Consider the following 21,198-nt stretch of genomic DNA (forward strand, 5'->3'; position numbering starts at 1 on the left):
GGTTAGGGTATTGACATGCTTAGAGAACTGGTAGGCAGACAGGAAGCAAAGAGTAGGAATTAACGGGTCCTTTTCAGAATGGAAGGCAGTGACTAGTCAGGTGCCTCAAGGCTCATTGCTGGAAGCCCAGTTATTTACAATATAAATTTATATTAACGATTTAGACGAGGGAATTAAATGTGACATCTCCAAGTTTGCGGATGACACAAAGCTGGGTGGCATTGTGAGCTGTGAGGAGGATGCTATGAGGTAGCAGGGCGACTTGAATAGGTTGGATGAGTGGGCAGATACATGGCAGATGCTGTATAATGTGGATAAATGTGAGGTTATCCACTTTGATGGTAAGAACAGGAAGGCTGATTATTATCTGAATGGTGTCAGATTAGGAAAATGAGAGGTGCAACGAGACCTGGGTGTCCTTGTGTTAAAGCCCGTCCGCGCTCTGAAATAATAAACACTGTCAGACACTGATAGTAAAGGCACAACTTTATGACGCTAGCATGAGTGGGAGGGTCACTGAAAGTATAGTCACAGTCTCTCTGTCTTTTTTGGTCTTTGTCTATTGTTACCGTTTAAATGTATGTTTTGATTTATTTTTAGCTCTGTATATGTGGGGGGGGGGGGGGGGGTGGGGTGGGGTGGGGTGGGGTGGGGGAAACCTTTTTTTCTAATCTCCTCCTCAACGGAGATGCGACCTTTTTCCGTGTCGTATCTCCGTTTGCGCTACGGCCTAACACTGTGGAGTTGGCGGCCTCCAGCTGGGATCGACCTTGAAGACTCCGGTCGCAGGGCCTGGACTTACCATTTCGGAGGCTTCGGCCTCGTGCCCTGTAGACCGCAACATTGGGAGCTCGCAGGTCCCTGGCTGGCGACCGGCTTTCGGGAGCCACAGCCGCAGCAGCCTCGACCGCCCCGAATCGCGAGGTCCGATCGACCCGCTCGCAGGACATTCATCGCCCTGCGTGGCTCGGCCACGGCATTTTCCATTGCCCGGTGGGGGCTTAGGACCTTCAACGGCCTGCTCGGCTCGGCCTGGGACCTTCCATCGCCCGGCGGGGGTTTCCGGGAGCCTCGATCGCCTCGAGGCAGCAGTTTGACTGCATGACCATGGGAGAAGAATGAGGAGGAGATAAGACTTTTCTTTGGCTTCCATCACAGTGAGGGTGTGCCTGGAGCAATCACTGTGATGGTTGTTTGTGTTCAATTGTAATTGTGTGTCTTGTGTTCTTTATTGTTTACTGCCGGACCCTGACGTGAGAGGACGCTGGCGCTGTTTGTTCGCCGCTTCTCCGTCTGGACAAATCTTTTGTTTGTTTGTTTGTTTTTATGTCTTGTTTGCTCTGTAAATATATTTGAGTTTCCTGAAAAGTGCTATATAAATTAAATGTATTATTGTTATTAAGATCTTCTGAATGATTTCTGGTATTATACAAACCTCAGAAGAACTCTTATAGCAGTTAACACAAAAAATAAATTCACATAATTCCCCTCGATATATGTATTTATTAACATTGTTATACAAAAACAAGAATATTGCTTCTTTCAGGCAGCAATGCAGAACAATTACATCACTAGTAAAAATTTATATGAATCCCTTGAGGGATAACAAATATAACATTTCTATAAAATCTGTCAAATATTGTACCAGATGACCAATTTGGCAGTACATTCCCATATCATTCTGTAAACTTTTTATATACAGTCATTTATTTGTCATATATAATATACGTTTTGGACACAACTAAAACAGTGGGAAGAAGCCCAGTATCAATCCAATGCCAGCATATGAAAGACAATGAGATCTTTGGACTCATCACAGCCCAAGGCACATGAGTTCACGACAGAGAAGGCATAGAATCATACGGCACAGAAACAGGTTGTTTCGCCCAATGATTCCGTGCCAACCACTGAAGCCTACACTTACAGTACTTTACTTGAGAAGAGGTACATTAAGGTGTCAGTTGCAGATGGATCAATAAGAGTGGATACGTTTCAGTTGCAGATGGATAATTGAGTAGTGAATCGAGGACCAGAGGACATAGGTTTAAGGTGAAGGGGAAAAGATTTAATAGGTATACGAGGGGTAACTCTTTCACACAGAGTGGTGGGTGTATGGAACAAGCTGCCAGAGGAGGTAATTGAGGCAGGGACTATCATAACATTTAAGAAGTAGTCAGACATGTACATGGATAGCACAGGTTTGGAGAGATATGGAAAAATGCAGGCAGGTGGGACTTCCAACTGTAAATTCAGCCTTAATTACAACACATATCCCTCTCATGTAAATGGTGAATCAAAATTATAAAACAATTTTTAAAAATCAGCTTTTTGATTTATATTTCACTGCATGCAATCAAATAATCCAGATGGTCTTAACAAGCTACCTGCTATTTAAAATGAGGATCCGTTTTTTTTAGGAAAAATACGGAAAACATTTATGAGAAATATTCAAAATTTTACTTGTTTGGAGATAAACAAATTATTTTGCAATCAGGTTGTAATTTTGCAATATTTGTGAGTTTGCGAACAAACTCTTATTTGATAACTCAGCTTCAAGTTTTACCATAGACAAAGGATAAAGTGGGTTATTTTTCACAGGAGTTTCATCACAATTTCAATAATGTAATGGGTGAAACACTGAGGAACTACATTACAAAGCCATTAAAAATAAATCTATTCAAGTTTCACGTTCATTTTGAAACTGTGCATTGATAAGTGCATGGTAAGCCCCTTCTTTTGCCAGGAGCTGGTTGTGAGTTCCTATTTCCACCACTCTTCCTTTCTGTATAACAACTATAATGTCAGCATTTTGGATTGTCGACAATCGGTGGGCAATGATTAAACAAGTTCGGCCCTGCCTAGCTTCATCCAAGGCTTTCTGGACAATCTGTAAAAAGGAAAAATAAAACAAATGCTAAATTTGAGCAGGAATAGCAAGGGTGCTGTACAACATGCAAGGTGCAAAGAGATCAGTTCCAGCCTACAAATCTTTAAACATAGTGTAATGGCAACTTCAGCCTTTTCCAGTAAAGTCCTTTCCGCTTGCCATTACTTCACAGGGAGTGGGAGTGAACTTGACGCAAACCAACAAAGAGATTTTCCAAAAGTATTTTCAGTTTAATTAGTCGTTTATTGAAGTAGCGGTACAAACAGGTCTGTTGCAGGTCTGTGGCTCCCCAAGCTTTCAGCTCTCGATGCAGGTCTGGTAAGAACTGTATCTCACCATACTCCCTGTGTTGGAGCCATGTGTGTTTGTTAGCTGTCTTAGCATGTTATATTATTTTGCATCTTGCTGTACTATTTTTGGACACTTGGGGGTTGTCATGAGATGAACACATATATGGGCATATGGTCATATGTGGACTGGGAGGAGCGATAATTAGGAGTATAATTGGGAATGCACTGACATAATGCTTTAAAAAATGGCGAGAAGCTATGGCGAGATAGAGTCTTTATCAAGTCTATGACGGGAGAAACACTATCTGTTTGTAACACTACTTCAATAAATGACTAATTAAACTGAAATGTCGTGAAGATCTCTGTTGTCGTTTGTGTCAAGAATGATTACTCTACTCCTTTCGTGAAGTGGTGACTAAAGGAGACGAATCGATGGAAAGGTTCGAAGTTGCCTTTACCCTGTGTCTGATCCCTCCCGTCTCTGTGTCTCCAGGTATACCGCCAAGTTCTGGCTCCTCACAGTACGTTCTGCCCATATATGTATTCATCTCACTACAGCCCCCAAGTGTCCAAAATAACACAGCAAGATATCTAGACAAAATAATATAATATGCTAAAACAGCCAGCACAAACACAAATGGCTCCAACACATAGTAATGTTATAGTTCAGAATAAATAGTATCTATTATAGTGAGAAGCTATAATAAAATAGTGATAAATTGGGGTTCACTATTCAGAATCAGCACAGCACTAAATATATTGCAATTGTGGGTTTTTCTAATATTTACTAAAATATAATCTGTTTTATTCTCCAAAATAAGAATCAAAAGCAAGCCCTTTGTGAGGTTTCTTATCACTGCTAACTATTGCCATTCTAACATTACATATAGTGACATGCAAACCAATTTTAATTTTTGCTGTGATAAACCCTTTGTACATCATATCTTTGATATATAATGTTGTAGCAACCATAGAGAGTGGTTCTAGTCGTCGAACCCTCAGATTGGCCAGCAAGGTCACGTGTGGGCGCGACCGTAGGGATTGGTCCAGAGAGCGACATCGCTGATTGGACAGCGTTGTCATGTGCGCTTTTGGCGCCCGTAAAGAGTTCGTTGGGAGACGTCTTCGAAGAAGACAGTGAGTTTTAATGGTTGTCCGTTATCTTGTTAAGAAAACTTTGTAATCGAATATTGCTGTCGCAATAAACTTCTTCAACAAAGAACAAGTTTCCGGACTCGCCATAACGTCATATCTTAATGCCAAAGAGATCCCAAGATCCCTGTGCTTGGATAATTAAATCCCTTTGAATTTTATACAATTAAATGCATGCACCATAAACATAATATTGTTTACTTAATATAGTTGAGAATTCAAGATTTGTAACCTTTTCACTTTCATTGTCCAGGGCAGATGTAGCTTCATCGAGGATTAGAACCGTTGGTTTCCGTATCAGAGCTCGGGCAATGGCTATTCTCTGTTTCTGACCACCAGAGAGCTGTGTTCCTTTATCTCCTACTTTTGTGTTGTATCCCTATTTAAAAGTAACTTGTTTGTTTAAATCCATCGAACACAGTATCATTCTAGTAATTATTACTTGAAAAAAACTTCAATGACCAATACAAGATGTTAATAGATGAAGAAATATAAGGTGTCAAACTTATTTATTCAAATTGTGTTATCTCTCATTGATGTACTGAATTATTGCTTTTTAAATGATTGCAAACTATCTGGAAGTCCATGCAAAATTTTGATCACTCTTTGTGTATAGCTTTTCATAGCATCAGTGCTAACGTTGCTTTTCATTGTTTGAAGCTGTGTTCCTTACTTCGCTAGAGATAAATTTAAGATAGTACTCCATATTTATTGTTTCCGTTCCATTAATTATTTTAATAGACCCTGTAAAGTCACTGCAAGTGATTCATAATACAAACTCTGAAAGCTGAGATCAGGAGATCAACCATATCATTTAAAAAAATTTGCTCAAAGATGTCCAGACAGCTCACTGAGAACAGGTACAGCTTATAACCATTTCTATCCACATAAGTCAATTTGTAAACAATGCTTATTGCAAAATATTTTAGATAATGCAACAAAGGAGATTGAGTGAAAACATCACATAGCATTGCCCTTTTCTATCTTAAATATGTTCATATGTTTTTCATTTATATCTAACCATATAATTATCATAAAATAAGCATATACAGATAGAATATTAAATACCAGTGTATTAGAAAGCACACAGAATGACATAGACTTACTTCAGGTAAACTTGTAATGAAAGTGTGAATATTGGCTGCTTTTGTTGCTTTTTCAATTTCTTCTTGAGATACAGCTCTGCTGTTGTCACCATATTCAATATTTTCAGCAATACTACAATCAAAAAGTATGGGCTCCTGGGATACAATTCCCAACTGTTGTCTCAACCATGGCAAATTGATGCTTCTTGTATCTTTCCCATCCACCAACTGGAAAAGATAACAAGTCATGATCCGTGCTGATAATAATGATGCAAACCTAAGAAAAGTTAAAAATGCTTGCGTACACACTATAGATCGTATTAAGTATGTTTTCATATTCGGCGGTATAGTCAACAAAGAATATCTATCAAATATTATTTGATATAAGAAAATAACTGCAGATGCTGGTACAAATGGATTTATTCACAAAATGCTGGAGTAACTGCAGGTCAGGCAGCATCTCGGGAGAGAAGGAATTCCTTCTCTCCCGAGATGCTGCCTGACCTGCTTAGTTACTCCAGCATTTTGTGAATAAATATTATTTGATAGTCTTGTGTTAAGCATACTGATATCAGCATTGATAGACAAGAAATAAATGGGAACCATTCGCTATTGAAAGTCTCATTTTAATAATTGATAACTAAACATTTTAAAAGGCAGCATTTTCTGTTTTTTTTAAGACAAAGTATTTTAAATGAATAAATTACTGGTTGTCTTTTCACAGTATTAATTTTTCTTACATTTACTGTTTGTCTTTATATTTTACTTACATTGTTGAACAATTATTAGTTTGTTTTATTTTTATTAATGAGATGCACGTAAATGGAAATTTGGGTTAAAATCAGAGACTGAGAGTTGCAAAGGTATCAGAAAAAAGATTGGAATTGCTTCCCTGCTGGAAGATTAGTCCCACATGTAGAATCAATAATATTTCAGGAAGATCAAATGGTTTATGAACTGGTTGCCGTCCTCTTATCAGTACCAATTACTGGAACATGAGATTGAGGAAGATCAAGGAAGCATAGTGAACAGTGAAAGGCTTGGATGGAGTGGATGTGGAGAGGATTTTTCCACGTGGGAGAGTCTAGGACTAGAGGTCATAGCTTCAGAATTAAAGGACATTCCTTTAAGGAAATGAAGAGGGATTTCTTGAGTCAGAGGGTGGTGAATTTGTAGAATTCTTTGCCACAGAAGGCTATGGAGGTCAAGTAAATGGATACATTTAAGGCAGAGATAGTTTGATTCTTGATTAGTACTGGTGTCACGGGTTATGGCGAGAAGGCAGGAAAATGGGGTTAAGGAGGCAAATAAAGCGTTTTTGAACTTTGAACGAAATTTGAGCTTGAACTTGAACTTGAAGGGGCAAATGGCCTAATTTTGCTCCTATCACTTATAACCTTATGATCATATAAGCAGTGGTTGAACAAATAGATTGCTACAAAAAAGAATGCTGGAGATTGAAGAAGACAGGAAAGTTGAAAACCCAACAACAGAAATTTTAATTCACTCAGCCTCCACATCGCAGCTGAACTCTTGGATTGGAATTTCCGATAAAATGTTTCCTTTTATGAAGTGATACTTACCACTTGTCCACCCATGACATCATAAAATCGTTCAAGTAACTGAACCAAGGTGCTCTTTCCACATCCACTCTTTCCAACCAATGCTATGGTCTGTCCTTTATTCACTTTTATGGTGAGACCTTGGAGAACCTCTGCATCTGGTCGCATTGGATAAGCAAATTTGACATTTTGAAACTCAATATTGCCTTCAAAGTTGCTCTGAAAATAAATAATTTGAAATGATTATGAGAATTCAGATATAAAAGATGTATTAAAAGGGTGTAGGAAGGAACTGCTGATGCTGGTTTAAACCGAAGATAGACAAAGTGCTGGAGTAACTCAGCGGGGCAGGCAGTACATATCTCTAGAGAGAAGGAATGGGTGACATTTCAGGTCAAAAAGTCTCGCCCCAAAACCTCATCCATTCCTTGTCTCAAGAGATGCTGCCTGTCCAGCTGAGTTACTCCAGGATTTTGTGTCTATGTACTAAAATAGACTACTCATGGCAGAAAGGCATTTGATTTAAATCATTTGTGAGCATTGAAATTTTGGATACTTTTATAGCTGACTGTTAAGAGTTACTTTCTACATATAATGTTGGATTCATGAGAGGTGGTCTTGGAGGGGAGGATGCTCCTCAAACTGCGGAGCATTCTGGACAATACAGCTCACCCCCTCCATGACACACTGGTCAACCTGAGGAGTACCTTCAGCACAAGATTGGTTCCACCAAAATGCAGGACAGAATGCCACAGGAGATCCTCCTTCCCTGTGGCTATCAAACTGCACAACCTCCCCCTTCTGTCATGGGGTAGACTGAGACTGACTCCCTTCCCCTCATATGTATTATGTGTATTTTGTGTTTTTATGACTGTTGGCAGATCAATTTCCCTCCTGGGATAAATAAAATTCTATCAAATCGTAATGATGGTGGAAATTGAATGAATAGACACTAGTAATAATACTACTAGTGTTGTATTATAATACAATAAAAATGGAGATTGAGTGAAATTGATATCTGTGTTTGAGGATTCAATCTGATTTTTCTTTAATCCAATTTGAGCCCAATTTGGATGAACATTATTCCCAATATAATTTCCAAAATAATGTACACTTGTTGCCCTAGCATATTTTTCCATTGGTTTTGTCCCTTATACTTTGTGATATTGTTAAATTAGTTTTGTTCACAGACTTTTTATTCATCCAGGCAGCACCAGCAGAAGGGAGCTAAGACATTTTGGATTGGATGGGGGGGGGGGGGGGGGGGGGGTGGGGGGGGTGGAATAGGGGAGATTATTCACATGATAGAAATATTGGGTTCAACAGGACAAGTTCTGTCTTTTCATCTCTGGCCTTGTCCAACCACCTGCATATCAAAAAACATTCCTCACCAGTGTCAAACTATTTGGCAGGCTTTGGCCTGGCCCTCCTTTCTTCCAGTGCTTTTCTGCAATCAGTCTGAAGAGGGGTTTGAACCTGAAACGTCACCTACCATGTTCTTCAGAGGTGCTGCCTGACCCATTGAATTACTCCAGCACTTTGTATGATTTTTTTAATATAAACCAAAATCTGCAATTCCTTGTTTCTACTTGTCTTTATCTGTGGACTGGGAGAGTCCAATGTCCAAATAGTTTGTGTGGTTTAACCAAATCCCTATTGGCATAATTCAGAAGATAAACCATTATGTGGATCATTTGAAAGAATATGTGAGGCAGATAATTCAATATATTGAAGGCACAAAGAACTGCAAATGCTAGAATCTTGAATTGAACACAAAGTGCTGGAGCAACTCAACAGGTCAGGCAGCATTTCTGGAGGACATGGGTTGAGACCCTTCTTCAGACTAATTGAATATATTACTGTGGTGGAGATGGCATACTCTAATAGGTGAAGCATGCTGAGTGGTGGGAATAGTGTTTTACTAAGCACACCAAGGATGTAGAAACCTAACTGGTGTCTATGATTTCCTCTTTTATTTGGTGATTATGACCTTACTTGGAGTAGGCATTTCCCCACACCCATGTAGTATTTTATATAATCTTAAATACTTTATTAAAAAGGTAGATTTTTGAAACAATCATGATAGGGCCAGTGTGTTCTGCCCACAGATGAGCATGATGCTACTCTAGCATTTCATACAATAAGTTTAGAGGGAAATGGATCAAATGCACACAAATGAGATTGGCACAGATAGACATCCTGGTCAGCATTGACAAGTTGGGCTAAACGGCTTGTTGTCATGTTGTATAACACAATCTCCATGGAATCTATACGACGTTCCATTTAGAGGCATGTAAGGAAATATAAAGCAGATCAAAAGCTTGGACAAAGGGAGGTATTTTAACATGTAACATGAATGAGCAAAGATGATGATTTAAGGGAAGGTATGACAGAATCTGAGGTTTGCTCGTTTGCTAACTGCCAATGGTCTTCTGATTCGATTCAAGAATACTAAGAGTACATAATTGGATAGATATTGTAGCAGGCTTTTGAGTTTATAGCAGGCTATAGTAAATTACAAGGATAGCTAGGGACAAAGTGAGGATAATTGTGAGGATAATTTTGAAATCAAGGATAAGAATGATAAAATTAACATGTTGGTTTATGGTGAACAATACGGCTCGAAGTGATAGCAACAATTCTATGGGCAAGTTGGGAAGAAGGCCAGACAGCATTGTGTTGGTATGGTCATGTGTAAAGATAAAGAAGGCATAGATGTGGATTTCAGCTGAAATCAAATCAGATTCATGTGATTCTTGAAAAATGGAAAGAGACACTAACATGAGATTGGGAACTCAACAGAGGATTAAATATGAATCAAGTTCTTAAAACTTTGGTTCAATTTCAAACAGGTCTAAGCAGGGCAAACCATTTTACCAGGAATACCTTGTGGCGATTCAATCACCAAATGATGTGAGGGAAGCACCGCCCACGTTTTTGGATTTGTTTCTGAATTATGGTCCTCTTGAGCAACTATAAGAATCCCAGGAACTTTCCATTAAAACGTAAACAGTTAATTACCATTTATTTAATAGGAATGAAAGCAACACTATGTAGACAAGTAATCTTAGTTATGTAAACATATTGGGCATTTACCGGCTTTTCCCCCTCTTCACCGCAGCTGTCAATTAATGACTTCCTTTCAAGAAGTTGAATTATTCTTCGTGTAGAATCTTTAGCATTGACATAGTTTGGTGCAAATGATGCTGTTTGTCCAAGATAGATAGCACTCAATACAATGACAGCAAAAACCCTGAAATTATTTGAAAAAAAACTTGCAATGAAAAATCACATTCTTCGTCTTTAGTTTCTTGGGATAGCAACCCAATTATTAATCAAATGTTTTGCCAGAGCTGGGCAAATTATGCAAATGATGCAGCCAATATTTTCCATATTTCCTCTTGTTGACCTATTTCAAAAACCTTCATCGGATTTGTGAGACACGATTTTCCATTCACAAAGCTGATTATCCCTAATCATTTTCTGCTGACCTAAATGCTATCCCTAAGATTCCCCACCACCAAACTTCCCAAGATTAACATCAGGCTCACAGGCCTGTAGTTCCTTGGCTTGTCCTTGCTGCCCTTCTTAAATAATGGTACAACATTTGCAAGCATCCAATCATCTGAAACTTCACCTGTGGCTGGTACAATATTTATTACTTTTTGGGGGAGAATATAACAAAATATAATCTTGAGAAGCTTGCACAACTTATGCGATGGACAGAGATTTAAGATGACCAAACCAATGTTGTTAAATGTAGAAATGTTTTGTTAATCCTGTTCATACACAATGCAGTATAGATTTAACCATATAAAGGCAACTATAGATCAACTATAGCAATTATTAAATCAATGGCATATTTTAGAAAGTAACTTACAAGAAAACATCTTCAAAAACCATGAAGCAATTTACAATGAGCCATGCTCCAAATCGGAAAATTGCAGCATTAATGAAGAAGGTAATAGCTTGTACTATACCATAGCTTAAGCCAAATAAAGGAGCTTTCCTATATGTGGATCTAGAAGAAAAATCACACCAAAATATTAATTAAAATTTGATATTTTAAACGGTGAATTAATAAACGGCAACAATATATTTTAAAGTCAATTTATTTGCTGCATTGAGTTTTGAACAATTACAAGTTTGAAATTGGGTACAACATTTTATTTAAAATATTGGGGAGAAACAGTTTCATGAGAACATTTCTTTGCCAAAGAAGCAGCAGCAAACTGTTGGTGGAAAATTCCTGAGGCTGTTTCCTCTGGGGTATGTTTCCTCTAGGGTAACAAATGGCAATTGGGGAGGTTAGTGTGAGTGGTGATCACTCTCTCTAAAGTTCAGAAATAACCAAATACTTGTTTATCTTATTTTGTCATCCTTTTGCATCTTTGATATTGTGAACAATCAAAACTATACAAAACATTGACATGGAAGTCCGTGCCAGGTCCCAGAGGAGATGACAGTTGCAGTGATGATGCCATCAAAGGACTCCTTTTGCTGTGCTTCTTCCAGCTTCAATTATATATTCCTATTATAAGGATTGATCCAAAATGTTTTCTTTATCATTTTGTATGTCACTATCTTCTGGAAAATTTGTATAGTCTGACTCAAAATATTTGATGGTCTCGGACTGATGAGAACCAAACTCAAATTCTGCTTTCTTATCCTAGTCTATGTTTTATTAATATTATTCAGATTAACATCACAGAGAAATGTGAAAGGTTTCACTTTCATATTAAAGATATGACAAATCGCCATTTGATTTAGGATTTCCTAGCTACTGGGAACTATACATGGAACAATCCTCCCTCTTTCGCAAAATATACCCATCATGCATTGAGCGAAAAATAGTTATGCTTCAATTCCCAGATTTGAGAGAGAGATTTTGAATTATATTTGGCGTTAGTTTGATAACATGGATAATTAGAATCTGAATATATTGCTATTTTTATTGAAGAATAATGGAAGGGTTTTTAGTCCACAAATGCATGTAGGCACACATCTTTAACATGCTGAAATGATTATCGTTCGACCTTTCCTTTGCCCTGCTTGTCACCTCTCCTATGCTTCTGACATCATATAGCAGTACATACAGTACTTCTGATGTCAATGTTCTTTTCAATGCTGGTATTTAAAGACAGAGACCATATAAAGAGAACGTTTTCCAATGTAGGCAGATTTTACTGTCAAAGTGGAAAGGTTGTAACGTTCCAGTTGTAACTGCCCTAATCCTACTGCAAACTGCTGAAGCTAATACAACAGAAAAATGGTTTCTTAATAATCCAGGCAAATATTCTAAATCAAAGACAGTCTGGAGTATTAAATCCTTTTTAATAAAATCCAGTGAAATGTGTATATCAACAAACATGATTTCAAAGTTGACACTGTACTTTAATACAGTAAATTAAAAGTTGGTAATTTAGAAACACTCTGCACCTGCAGGGTCCATCTATGCAGTCCATGTATCGTTTGAAAAAAGCATCTTCTCTTGTTAATGATGCAATTGTTCTTATGTTCTCCATAGTTTCTGTTGAAATCTGCATTAATGTGTACAAGAGTGTTATAATTACTATTTCACATAATTATTTTTCTATGTGTATACACAACAGCAGGCAAGTTAACAAAATGCAATGTATTAACTCAAATAACTTTTTTAAAGTATTTTTCAGAAAATTTAAATTCTAAAATTAGGGGCACAATTTCACTTGATAAGAGTTTGAACAAGAATAATTCTGAAAAATCTGAATATTGTTGAACTAATCTCCATAAGATGGAGAGGTTTCTTCACAGTTTAGCACAATATTCAACTGAGTAATAGTAAATAACATAACATTAATTCAGAGTGTCTTTAGTTCAACAATCAATAAATATATAGCCTCCTAAGGTCTTCTACAACCTTTGGTTGGCTGATGTGGTAAATAGAGACTATTTACATTATACAGAAAACAGTGATGATATGATAAACTACTTAGTGCTAAGACTTGCAAATAGTATTGTAAAAACTGGCCCAAATATTTAGTGTCTTGATTTATATTGTAAATGACTCTATTTCTAATTTTCCTGCACATGACAAAATTAATCGGATACAAAGTAAATCTCACCAAAGTAGAAGAGAGTGGAGTTAGATATCATGTAAATTCTGTTTTATGTCTCTCTATTAATTTGGTAAATTCAGCAAAAACTGTTATTGCTCAGAATAAAAACACAAGAGAAGTCACAGATTCATGTATGGACAGATTCATGTTCTCCAGAGATGCTGCCTGACCCAATGAGTTACTCCTGCACTTTGTGTCTTTTCACATAAGGGAAGTAGTTTTAAGCTTTTTATAGAATCTTTGAAAGGTGTATTTGTTGTGCTCCTTTCAATTGAGAAGAATGTTCCAGTGTAATTCAAAGTAAATAAATGAACATGCCATTTTGCTTGGAAGGATCAACACCTGGGATCTGCACTACGAGCAACACCATCAATGAATGTATATTCATATTTGTAATGGACTACAAATATAAGAAACTGTGCTCAAAGTTTTATCATTTTTAAATTGCAGAAAATTATGAACACAGCCCAGACCATCACTAAAACTAGCCTCCCTTCCATTGACTCCATCTACACTTCACGGTACTTCTGCAAGGCCACCATCATAATCAGGGATGAGTCTCACCCTGGTCAATAGACAATAGACAATAGGTGCAGGAGTAGGCCATTCGGCCCTTCGAGCCAGCACTGCCATTCAATGTGATCATGGCTGATCATTCTCAATCAGTACCCCGTTCCTGCTTTCTCCCCATACCCCCTGACTCCGCTATCCTTAAGAGCTCTATCTAGCTCTCTCTTGAATGTATTCAGAGAATTGGCCTCCACTGCCCTCTGAGGCAGAGAATTCCACAGATTCACAACTCTCTGACTAAAAAAGTTTTTCCTCATCTCTGTTCTAAATGGCCTACCCCTTATTCTTAAACTGTGGCCCCTGGTTCTGGACTCCCCCAACATTGGGTACATGTTTCCTGCCTCTAACATGTCCAACCCCTTAATAATCTTATACGTTTCGATAAGATCCCCTCTCATCCTAAATTCCAGTGTATACAAACCTAGTCGCTCTAGTCTTTCAACATATGACAGTTCCGCCATTCCGGGAATTAACCTAGTAAACCTACGCTGCACGCCCTCAATAGCAAGAATATCCTTCCTCAAATTTGGAGACCAAAACTGCACACAGTACTCCAGGTGCGGTCTCACTAGGGCCCTGTACAACTGCAGAAGGACCTCTTTGCTCCTATACTCAACTCTTCTCCCCTCTCCCATCAGGCAAGAGGTATAGCAGTGTGAAAATGCATCCCTCCAGATTCAGGGACAGTTTCTTTCCAGCATTATCAGGCAACTGAACCATCCTAACACCAACTAGAGAAGATTCCTGACCTATCATCTACTTCATTGGACTCTCCGACTACCTATAATCGGACTTTACCTGACTTTATCTTGCACCAAACATTATTCCCTTTATCCTGTATCTGTACATTGTGGATGGCTTGATTGTAATCATGTATAGTCTTTCCGTTGACTGGATAGCACACAACAACAAAAAACTTTTTGTTATACCTCGGTATATGAAAAAATAATATTTGGAAAATCATCTCTCAAGTATCTTCAGTCTGAATTGAACAGAAATATAATATATAACTATATTGATTAAAAGAGGGGAGTAGATTTTCTTCATGCTACATGTGGGTGAGATAATAAACTGGTCTTTATAATGGAATAATTTTCCAAATATACTTGGAAGATGAGAAATATTAGAGCTGATTTTAACTTTAGATCAAATAGGCAATTCTGGTTTGACAATGTACAAAACATTCTTTAAATTTTATTTTCAAAGGGCAATATAATATCATAATATCATAACTACTATTGGATTATAATTAATTCCCCAATTAATTGGAAAACTTGCCTTATGCATAGAAAATACACTTTTCCTGGTGAATTAACTCTCCAAATAGACTCTGGTAAATTCTCACCTGTCCAGATTTTACAAGAAATTTATCATCCTTTAATGATTGCCCTGAATACGTTCTCATTATAATCACATTTGCAGCAACAAGAAATGGAATACAACACAGAATAAGTAAAGTCAGCTGCCATCCAAAAACGAATGCAACGATTATAGCAGCTCCTAAGGTGCAGGCATTCATTGCAACGTTACCGATCTGTAATCCTGTGGCCTGAAAGAAAAAAGAAACATGCATTGATTCCAATGCAACATATGAAGGACAATGTGTTTTAAAGTGGGCAGCAGGCAAACAGTTTAACTCATTTACACAATATTAACTAAATAGAACGTAGAGCAGTAGAGTGCAGAAATCGGCCCTTGGGCCCACCATGTCTGCACAAACATGATGCCATATCAAACCAGTTCCTTCTGCTTGTATGTGATCCATATTCTCTGCATATTCATGTGCTTATCTAAAAGCCACCTACACACCACATTCTGTTCCTCCACCACTATCCCTGGCAGAGTGTTCCAGGCACCTACAATGCACTGTGTAAAATAACTTACCCCACACATCTCCATTAAAATGTGTCCCTCTGACCCTAAAGCTGTGTGCAATAGTATTTGGCATTTCCACCCTGGGAACATGGTTCTGATGTCTATTTTAGCCATGCCTCACATCTACATACTAAAACTCTCGTTTGTTATCTTGTTTGTGACTGAACTTCAGCCAAAACGGTACACGATAGGGCAACAATTTTAGGCCCACGTTACTCACCATTGTCACTTTAGTGATAATACAAGTAGTTTTATTGAAATTGGTGTTATATTTTTTAAGTTATTCACATTTTAAAGTTTAAAAGGAGGGGAGAGAGAGGGGAGGAGGGAAAAGGGAGGGGAGAGGGGAGAAGGGAGAGGGGGAGAAGGGAGAGGGGGAGAAGGGAGAGGGGGAGAAGGGAGAGGGGAGGGGGTTTGAGGAGAGAGGGGAGAGGAGGGGAGGACAGGGTGCTGTACCAATACAGGAGAGGTTTGGGCCCAATGGGTCCACTTTGTGTAGTAAATTTATAAACTTCTGTCTGGTCTCTCCTCCAGTGGAAACATCCCAATTTTATCCAACCTTTCCCTATAGCGAATACCCTCTAATCCAGGCAGCATCCTGGTAAAGCTCTTCTGCACCATCTCCAAAGTCTCCACATCCATTCAAAAATGGGGTGACCAGAAAGGCCACAATTCTCCAAATTCAGCCTAACCAGTTTTATGAAGCTGCAACATGTCTCCTTGACACTTAATGCCCCAACTGATGAAGGCAAGCACATCAAATGCCTTTGTTATCGCTCTATTAGTTTTGCTTCTTCAATAGACAATAGACAATAGGTGCAGGAGTAGGCCATTTGGCCCTTTGAGCCATCAGCGCCATTCAATGTGATCACGGCTGATCATTCACAATCAGTACCCCGTTCCTGCCCTCTCCCCATACCCCCTGACTCAATAAGAGCTCTATCTAACTCTCTCTCGAAAGCATGAAGCTATAGACAGATCCCAAAATCCCTTTTTGTTCATCAATGTTGTTAAGGATATTGCTATTAACTAGATATTTTCCCCTTACATTTGACCCCCAGAGTGAAACACTCATACTTGATCAGATTAAATTCCATCTTCCATTGCTCCACCTACATCTGTAACTGTTCTGCAGCCTGTTGTATCATTTGACAACCTTCTTCAATGTCTACAACTCCAACAATGTTTGTGTTATCTGCAAACTTACTAACAAGTCCATCTACATTTTTGTCCTAGCCATTTACATAAATCACAAACAACAATAAAGAATCCAGTACTGATACCTGCTGAACACCACTGGTCAAAGACCTCCAGCCAGAAAAATATCCTTCCACCACTATCCTCTGTCTTCTATAGATACGCCAGTTCCAAATCCAAGCTCCCTAGACATTATGGATCCCATGCATCTTAATCGTATGGATCAACCTACCACAAGGGACCATGTCAAATGTTTTATCAAAGTCTATGTAGATAACTTCCACTATCAGACCCTCATCAATCATGTTTGTCAACTCCTCAAAAAACAATCAAGTTTGTAGGACATGACTTTCCTGGACAAGGCCATGCTGTCTGTCCATAATTAGTACATTCTTTTTCAAATAAATCTAGGTATTGTTTCTTCTGGTCCTTATTTAAAAAAAAAAAATTTATATGCCTGAAATATCTGTTAAATTTTGCGAAATATTGCCACAAAATAAAAATATCCATTATATATCAAAGATTCCTTGAGGCAAATTAGATTTGTTTTACTCTTGGTATCAAAGGGATATAAACCCTTTTATTATAATTTTATTTTAATAAAGTTTTATTATAATAAAACTAGATTTTCACAGGTTCTATTGAATGGCTTTCTAACGTGTTTATGGTGAACCTCTCAGCCAGCGTAGCTTGAGTGCTAATATTACAAAAGAGGGTTAAGATATTAGGATTGCATTATCTAGTGTAGAGTTTTATTTGTAGAGTGAACGCTACAAATGACACGCTATTCTGTCTTATCCAACTTAAAAATGCTCTAACTGGTGCCTTCCAAGGAGACAAGATAGCTTGGAACTTATCTTAATTTTGGACCTAAATAATGTAAAGATCATTTTTATGGAATTAATAGGTTGAATTTTCACTCATGCCATAGCTTGGCTCCTGGTCAGATCAGCCTTACCATTCTGTTGTTGCTGATTCAAGTTCCTCAAAAGTTATGTGAGCTTTCACTGAGTTTGAATACATTAGCTTACCAACAGTGAGAAGGCTTAAATTACCATGGTTCTATGGAATCCAAAACGTAATAGCTAATGAAAGAGGTGGATTATTTTTTTACACAGAGTGCCAAAATAAATTAGGAAGCAGCAGCCTTTAATCATTTATTGGGGATTTGGTGGTTGGTTGTATGGGAGGATCCAGCAGCAGCAATGATTCTTGAATTTGCTGATGGATCATTTGATATTCTACATTGTGGCAATAAAAATAATTCCCAAGGATGGAAAAAGTAAGAACCATAAAAAGGATGGTTCAAATAACCGATAGGGAAAGTATAGACACACTGAGGTGAACCTCTATCATTTACTGAATGGTGTGCAACAACACTTAGTAACCTATCGTTACCCAAGGCAAGTGAAGACACAGTTTCCTTCACACATCCCATTCAACTCGTATTGGCATAAGTTTCTTTTTTTCATGTTAACACTTGGCTAGAAATAGAGCTGACTTTAACACAGGTGAACCTTTGGAGATCACGATGCAGTAGTTCACTCCAAACTCATGTGAAATCTCACATGAACTGCCAGAATCACAGAATGTAGATCAGTCACTCTATTCCTGATCCATGTCGGGTCTTTAGCGAACTGTCATCACCCCTACCCCCCTCACCCACAATGACACTGCCTGGACGTGGGACAAGCAGCAGCAACACACTTTTGATACACACAAACAACAAATGTCGTGTCCTCCTACACTGTCCTATTACGACGTAAATAAGTCTGTCACGCTTACATGTGACGCTTCTCAACACGGCCTTGGCGCAGCATGCCGGCAAGAAGGAAATCCTGTCGCGTATACTTCCAGGACAATGACGGACACTAAGACTAAATATGCACAGATCGAAAAAGAGTTGCTGGCAGTGGTCTTTGCACGCGGCAAGTTCAATGGCTACATCTTCGGCATGCCAGTGACCATCGAAACAGATCACCAGCCACTGGCAATCATCCTAAATAAACGGGGCTCCAGCACGATTACAAAGGATGATGTTAAGGCTCCAGAAGTACGACATTACCCTTGTTTACAAACGCGGAACACTTATGTACCTGGCCGACACTCTGTCTTGGGCTCTCAGGAAATCCACAGCCTAGCTCGCAGCTGAGAAGGACACTTTCGATGTTATGGTGGTCAACCACATCCATTCATTTCTTCTGGAGGAACTGGTGACACACACGGCTGAGGACACCACCTTGCAGACATTCACCTCTATCATTAAACATGGATGGCCCAGCAAACAGCACATGCTTCCGCCCTCTATTCAGCCCTTCTTTCCCATTAGAGACGAATTAACCATTCATGACGGGGTCGGCATGAAGGGTCACAAGGCCATGATCCCAGTCTCGCTCCAATGGGAGTACATTGACACCATACACAGGGGGCATCCTAGGGGAACCACAGTGAAAAGACCGAGGGCCATTTTTTTCCGGCCAGCAATGACAGATAACATCCACCAGAGGTTACAATCTTGCCCCAGGTGCCACTGCACAAAGCTCCACCAGCAGAGGGAACCACTTCTGCTGCATCCAGTTGCCGAATTGTCTTGAACCCTGGTGGCAGCCGACATCTTCGATTGGCACAATCAACAATACCTAGTTCTCGTGGACTCATACTCCAGCTGGTTTGGGATTGATCTACTTCGCACTTCCACTTCTGCAGCGGTGATTCTAAAGCTAAAGAGACATTTCTCGGTCCATGGGGCACCACATACTCATGGGGCACCATGAGGTCCCTCAGATCGGCCGACTTGGGGCTATTCACTATCCCGCGGTCTAGGCTTAAACTCAGGGGTGACTGCGCTTTTGCGGTTGCAGCTCCTAGACTGTGGAACAGCATCCCTCTCCCCATCAGAACTGCCCCCTCCATCGACTCCTTTAAGTCCAGGCTCAAAGGATATGTTCTACTTTGCATTGTAGAATGTATGGTTATAAAATGTCACTGGCTGCAACTGGGTGCATTGCGGCTTCTCTGTCTGAAATAAAAATATCGCAGTGCAAGTCACTTACCCCTTTAATCTGTGAAGCATCTGTAGCCAAACGAGTTAGTAACACACCAACAGCATTCTTTTGATCATCAAACCAACCAATCTCCTAGTGTTAGGATAAATTGAGTGATAATTAAATTCAAACTATTAAACAATAAGGTTTAATAAAAAGCTACAGCATCTCAGTCTGGTATTTATTCACAAAATTCTGGAGTAACAGCAGCTCAGGCAGCATCTCAGGAGAGAAGGAATGGGTGACGTTTCGGGTCGCGACCCTTCTTCAGACTGATGTCAGGGGGGCGGGACAAAGTTAGGATATAGGTGGAGACAGGAAGATAGAGGGAGATCTGGGAAGTGGGAGGGGAAGAGAGGGACAGAGCAACTATCTAAAGTTGGAGAAGTCGATGTTCCAGGCAAAATATGAGGTGCTGTTCCTCCAATTTCCTGTGGGCCTCACTATGGCACTGGAGGAGGCCCATGACAGAAAGGTCAGACTGGGAATGGGAGGGGAAGTTGAAGTGCTCGGCCACCGGGAGACCAGTTTGGCCAACGCGGACCGAGCGCAGGTGTTGAGCGAAGCGAACTCCGAGCCTGCGCTTGGTTTCGCCGATGTAAATAAGTTGAAATCTGGAGCAGCGGATGCAATAGATGAGGTTGGAGGAGGTGCAGGTAAACCTCTGTCTTCCCTGGAAAGACTGTTTGGGTCCTTGGATGGAGTTGAGGGGGGAGGTAAAGGGACAGGTGTTGCATCTCGTGCGGTTGCAGGGGAAAGTGCCCGGGGATGGGGTGGTTTGGATAGGAAGGGACGAGTGGACCAGGGAGTTACGGAGGGAACGGTCTCTGCGGAACGCAGAAAGGGCAGGGGATGGGAAGACATGGCCTGTGGTGGGGTCCCGTTGTAGATGACGGAAATGTTGGCGTATGATTTGTTGGATACGCTGGCTGGTGGGGTGGAAGGTGAGAACGAGGGGGATTCTGTCCTTGTTGCGAGTGGAGGGAGGGGGAGCAAGAGCGGAGTTGCGGGATGTAGAAGAGACCCTAGTGAGAACCTCATCTATAATGGAAGAGGGGAAGCCCCATTTCCTGAAGAATGGGGACATCTCTGACGCCCTAGTGTGAAACACCTCATCCCGGGCGCTGATGCGGTGTAGACGGAGGAATTGGGAGACGGGGATAGACTTTTTGCAGGAGACCGGGTGGGAAGAAGTGTAGTCTAGATAGCTGTGCGAGTCAGTGGGTTTATAGTAGATGTCAGTCACTAGTCTGTCTCCTGTGATTGAGATGGTGAGATCCAGAAACGGGAGGGAGATGTCGGAGATAGTCCAGGTATATTTAAGGGCAGCATGGAAATTGGAAGTGAAGTGTATGAAGTCAGTGAGTTCTGCATGGGTACAAGAGGTAGCACCAATGCAGTCGTCGATGTAACGGAGGTAGAGTTCGGGGATGGGGCC

At 39.8% G+C, this 21,198-nt stretch overlaps 1 protein-coding gene across 2 annotated transcripts in view; it reads right to left on the reverse strand.

Annotated features, from left to right (window-relative positions):
• Nucleotides 1–1,493: 1,493 nt before the first annotated feature.
• The window catches only part of LOC144606000 (ATP-dependent translocase ABCB1-like), a 61,931-nt gene continuing 42,226 nt past the window's right edge, over nt 1,494–21,198 (reverse strand). The window contains exons 20-28 of one of the 2 annotated variants that reach the window (XM_078421746.1): nt 19,770–19,853; nt 14,990–15,193; nt 12,416–12,516; nt 10,857–10,997; nt 10,073–10,229; nt 6,998–7,195; nt 5,436–5,642; nt 4,562–4,708; nt 1,494–2,887 (exon numbers count right to left, since the gene is read on the reverse strand). In XM_078421746.1, the coding sequence (XP_078277872.1) occupies nt 2,678–2,887; nt 4,562–4,708; nt 5,436–5,642; nt 6,998–7,195; nt 10,073–10,229; nt 10,857–10,997; nt 12,416–12,516; nt 14,990–15,193; nt 19,770–19,853 (1,449 nt within the window). In that variant the 3' untranslated portion in view covers nt 1,494–2,677. Of the gene's footprint in view, nt 2,888–4,561; nt 4,709–5,435; nt 5,643–6,997; nt 7,196–10,072; nt 10,230–10,856; nt 10,998–12,415; nt 12,517–14,989; nt 15,194–19,769; nt 19,854–21,198 lie in introns of those variants that run through there. The other variant, XM_078421753.1, reaches the window with a different exon arrangement.

Source organism: Rhinoraja longicauda, chromosome 2 (assembly GCF_053455715.1).
Source record: "Rhinoraja longicauda isolate Sanriku21f chromosome 2, sRhiLon1.1, whole genome shotgun sequence".
NCBI classification, from domain to species: domain Eukaryota; kingdom Metazoa; phylum Chordata; class Chondrichthyes; order Rajiformes; family Arhynchobatidae; genus Rhinoraja; species Rhinoraja longicauda.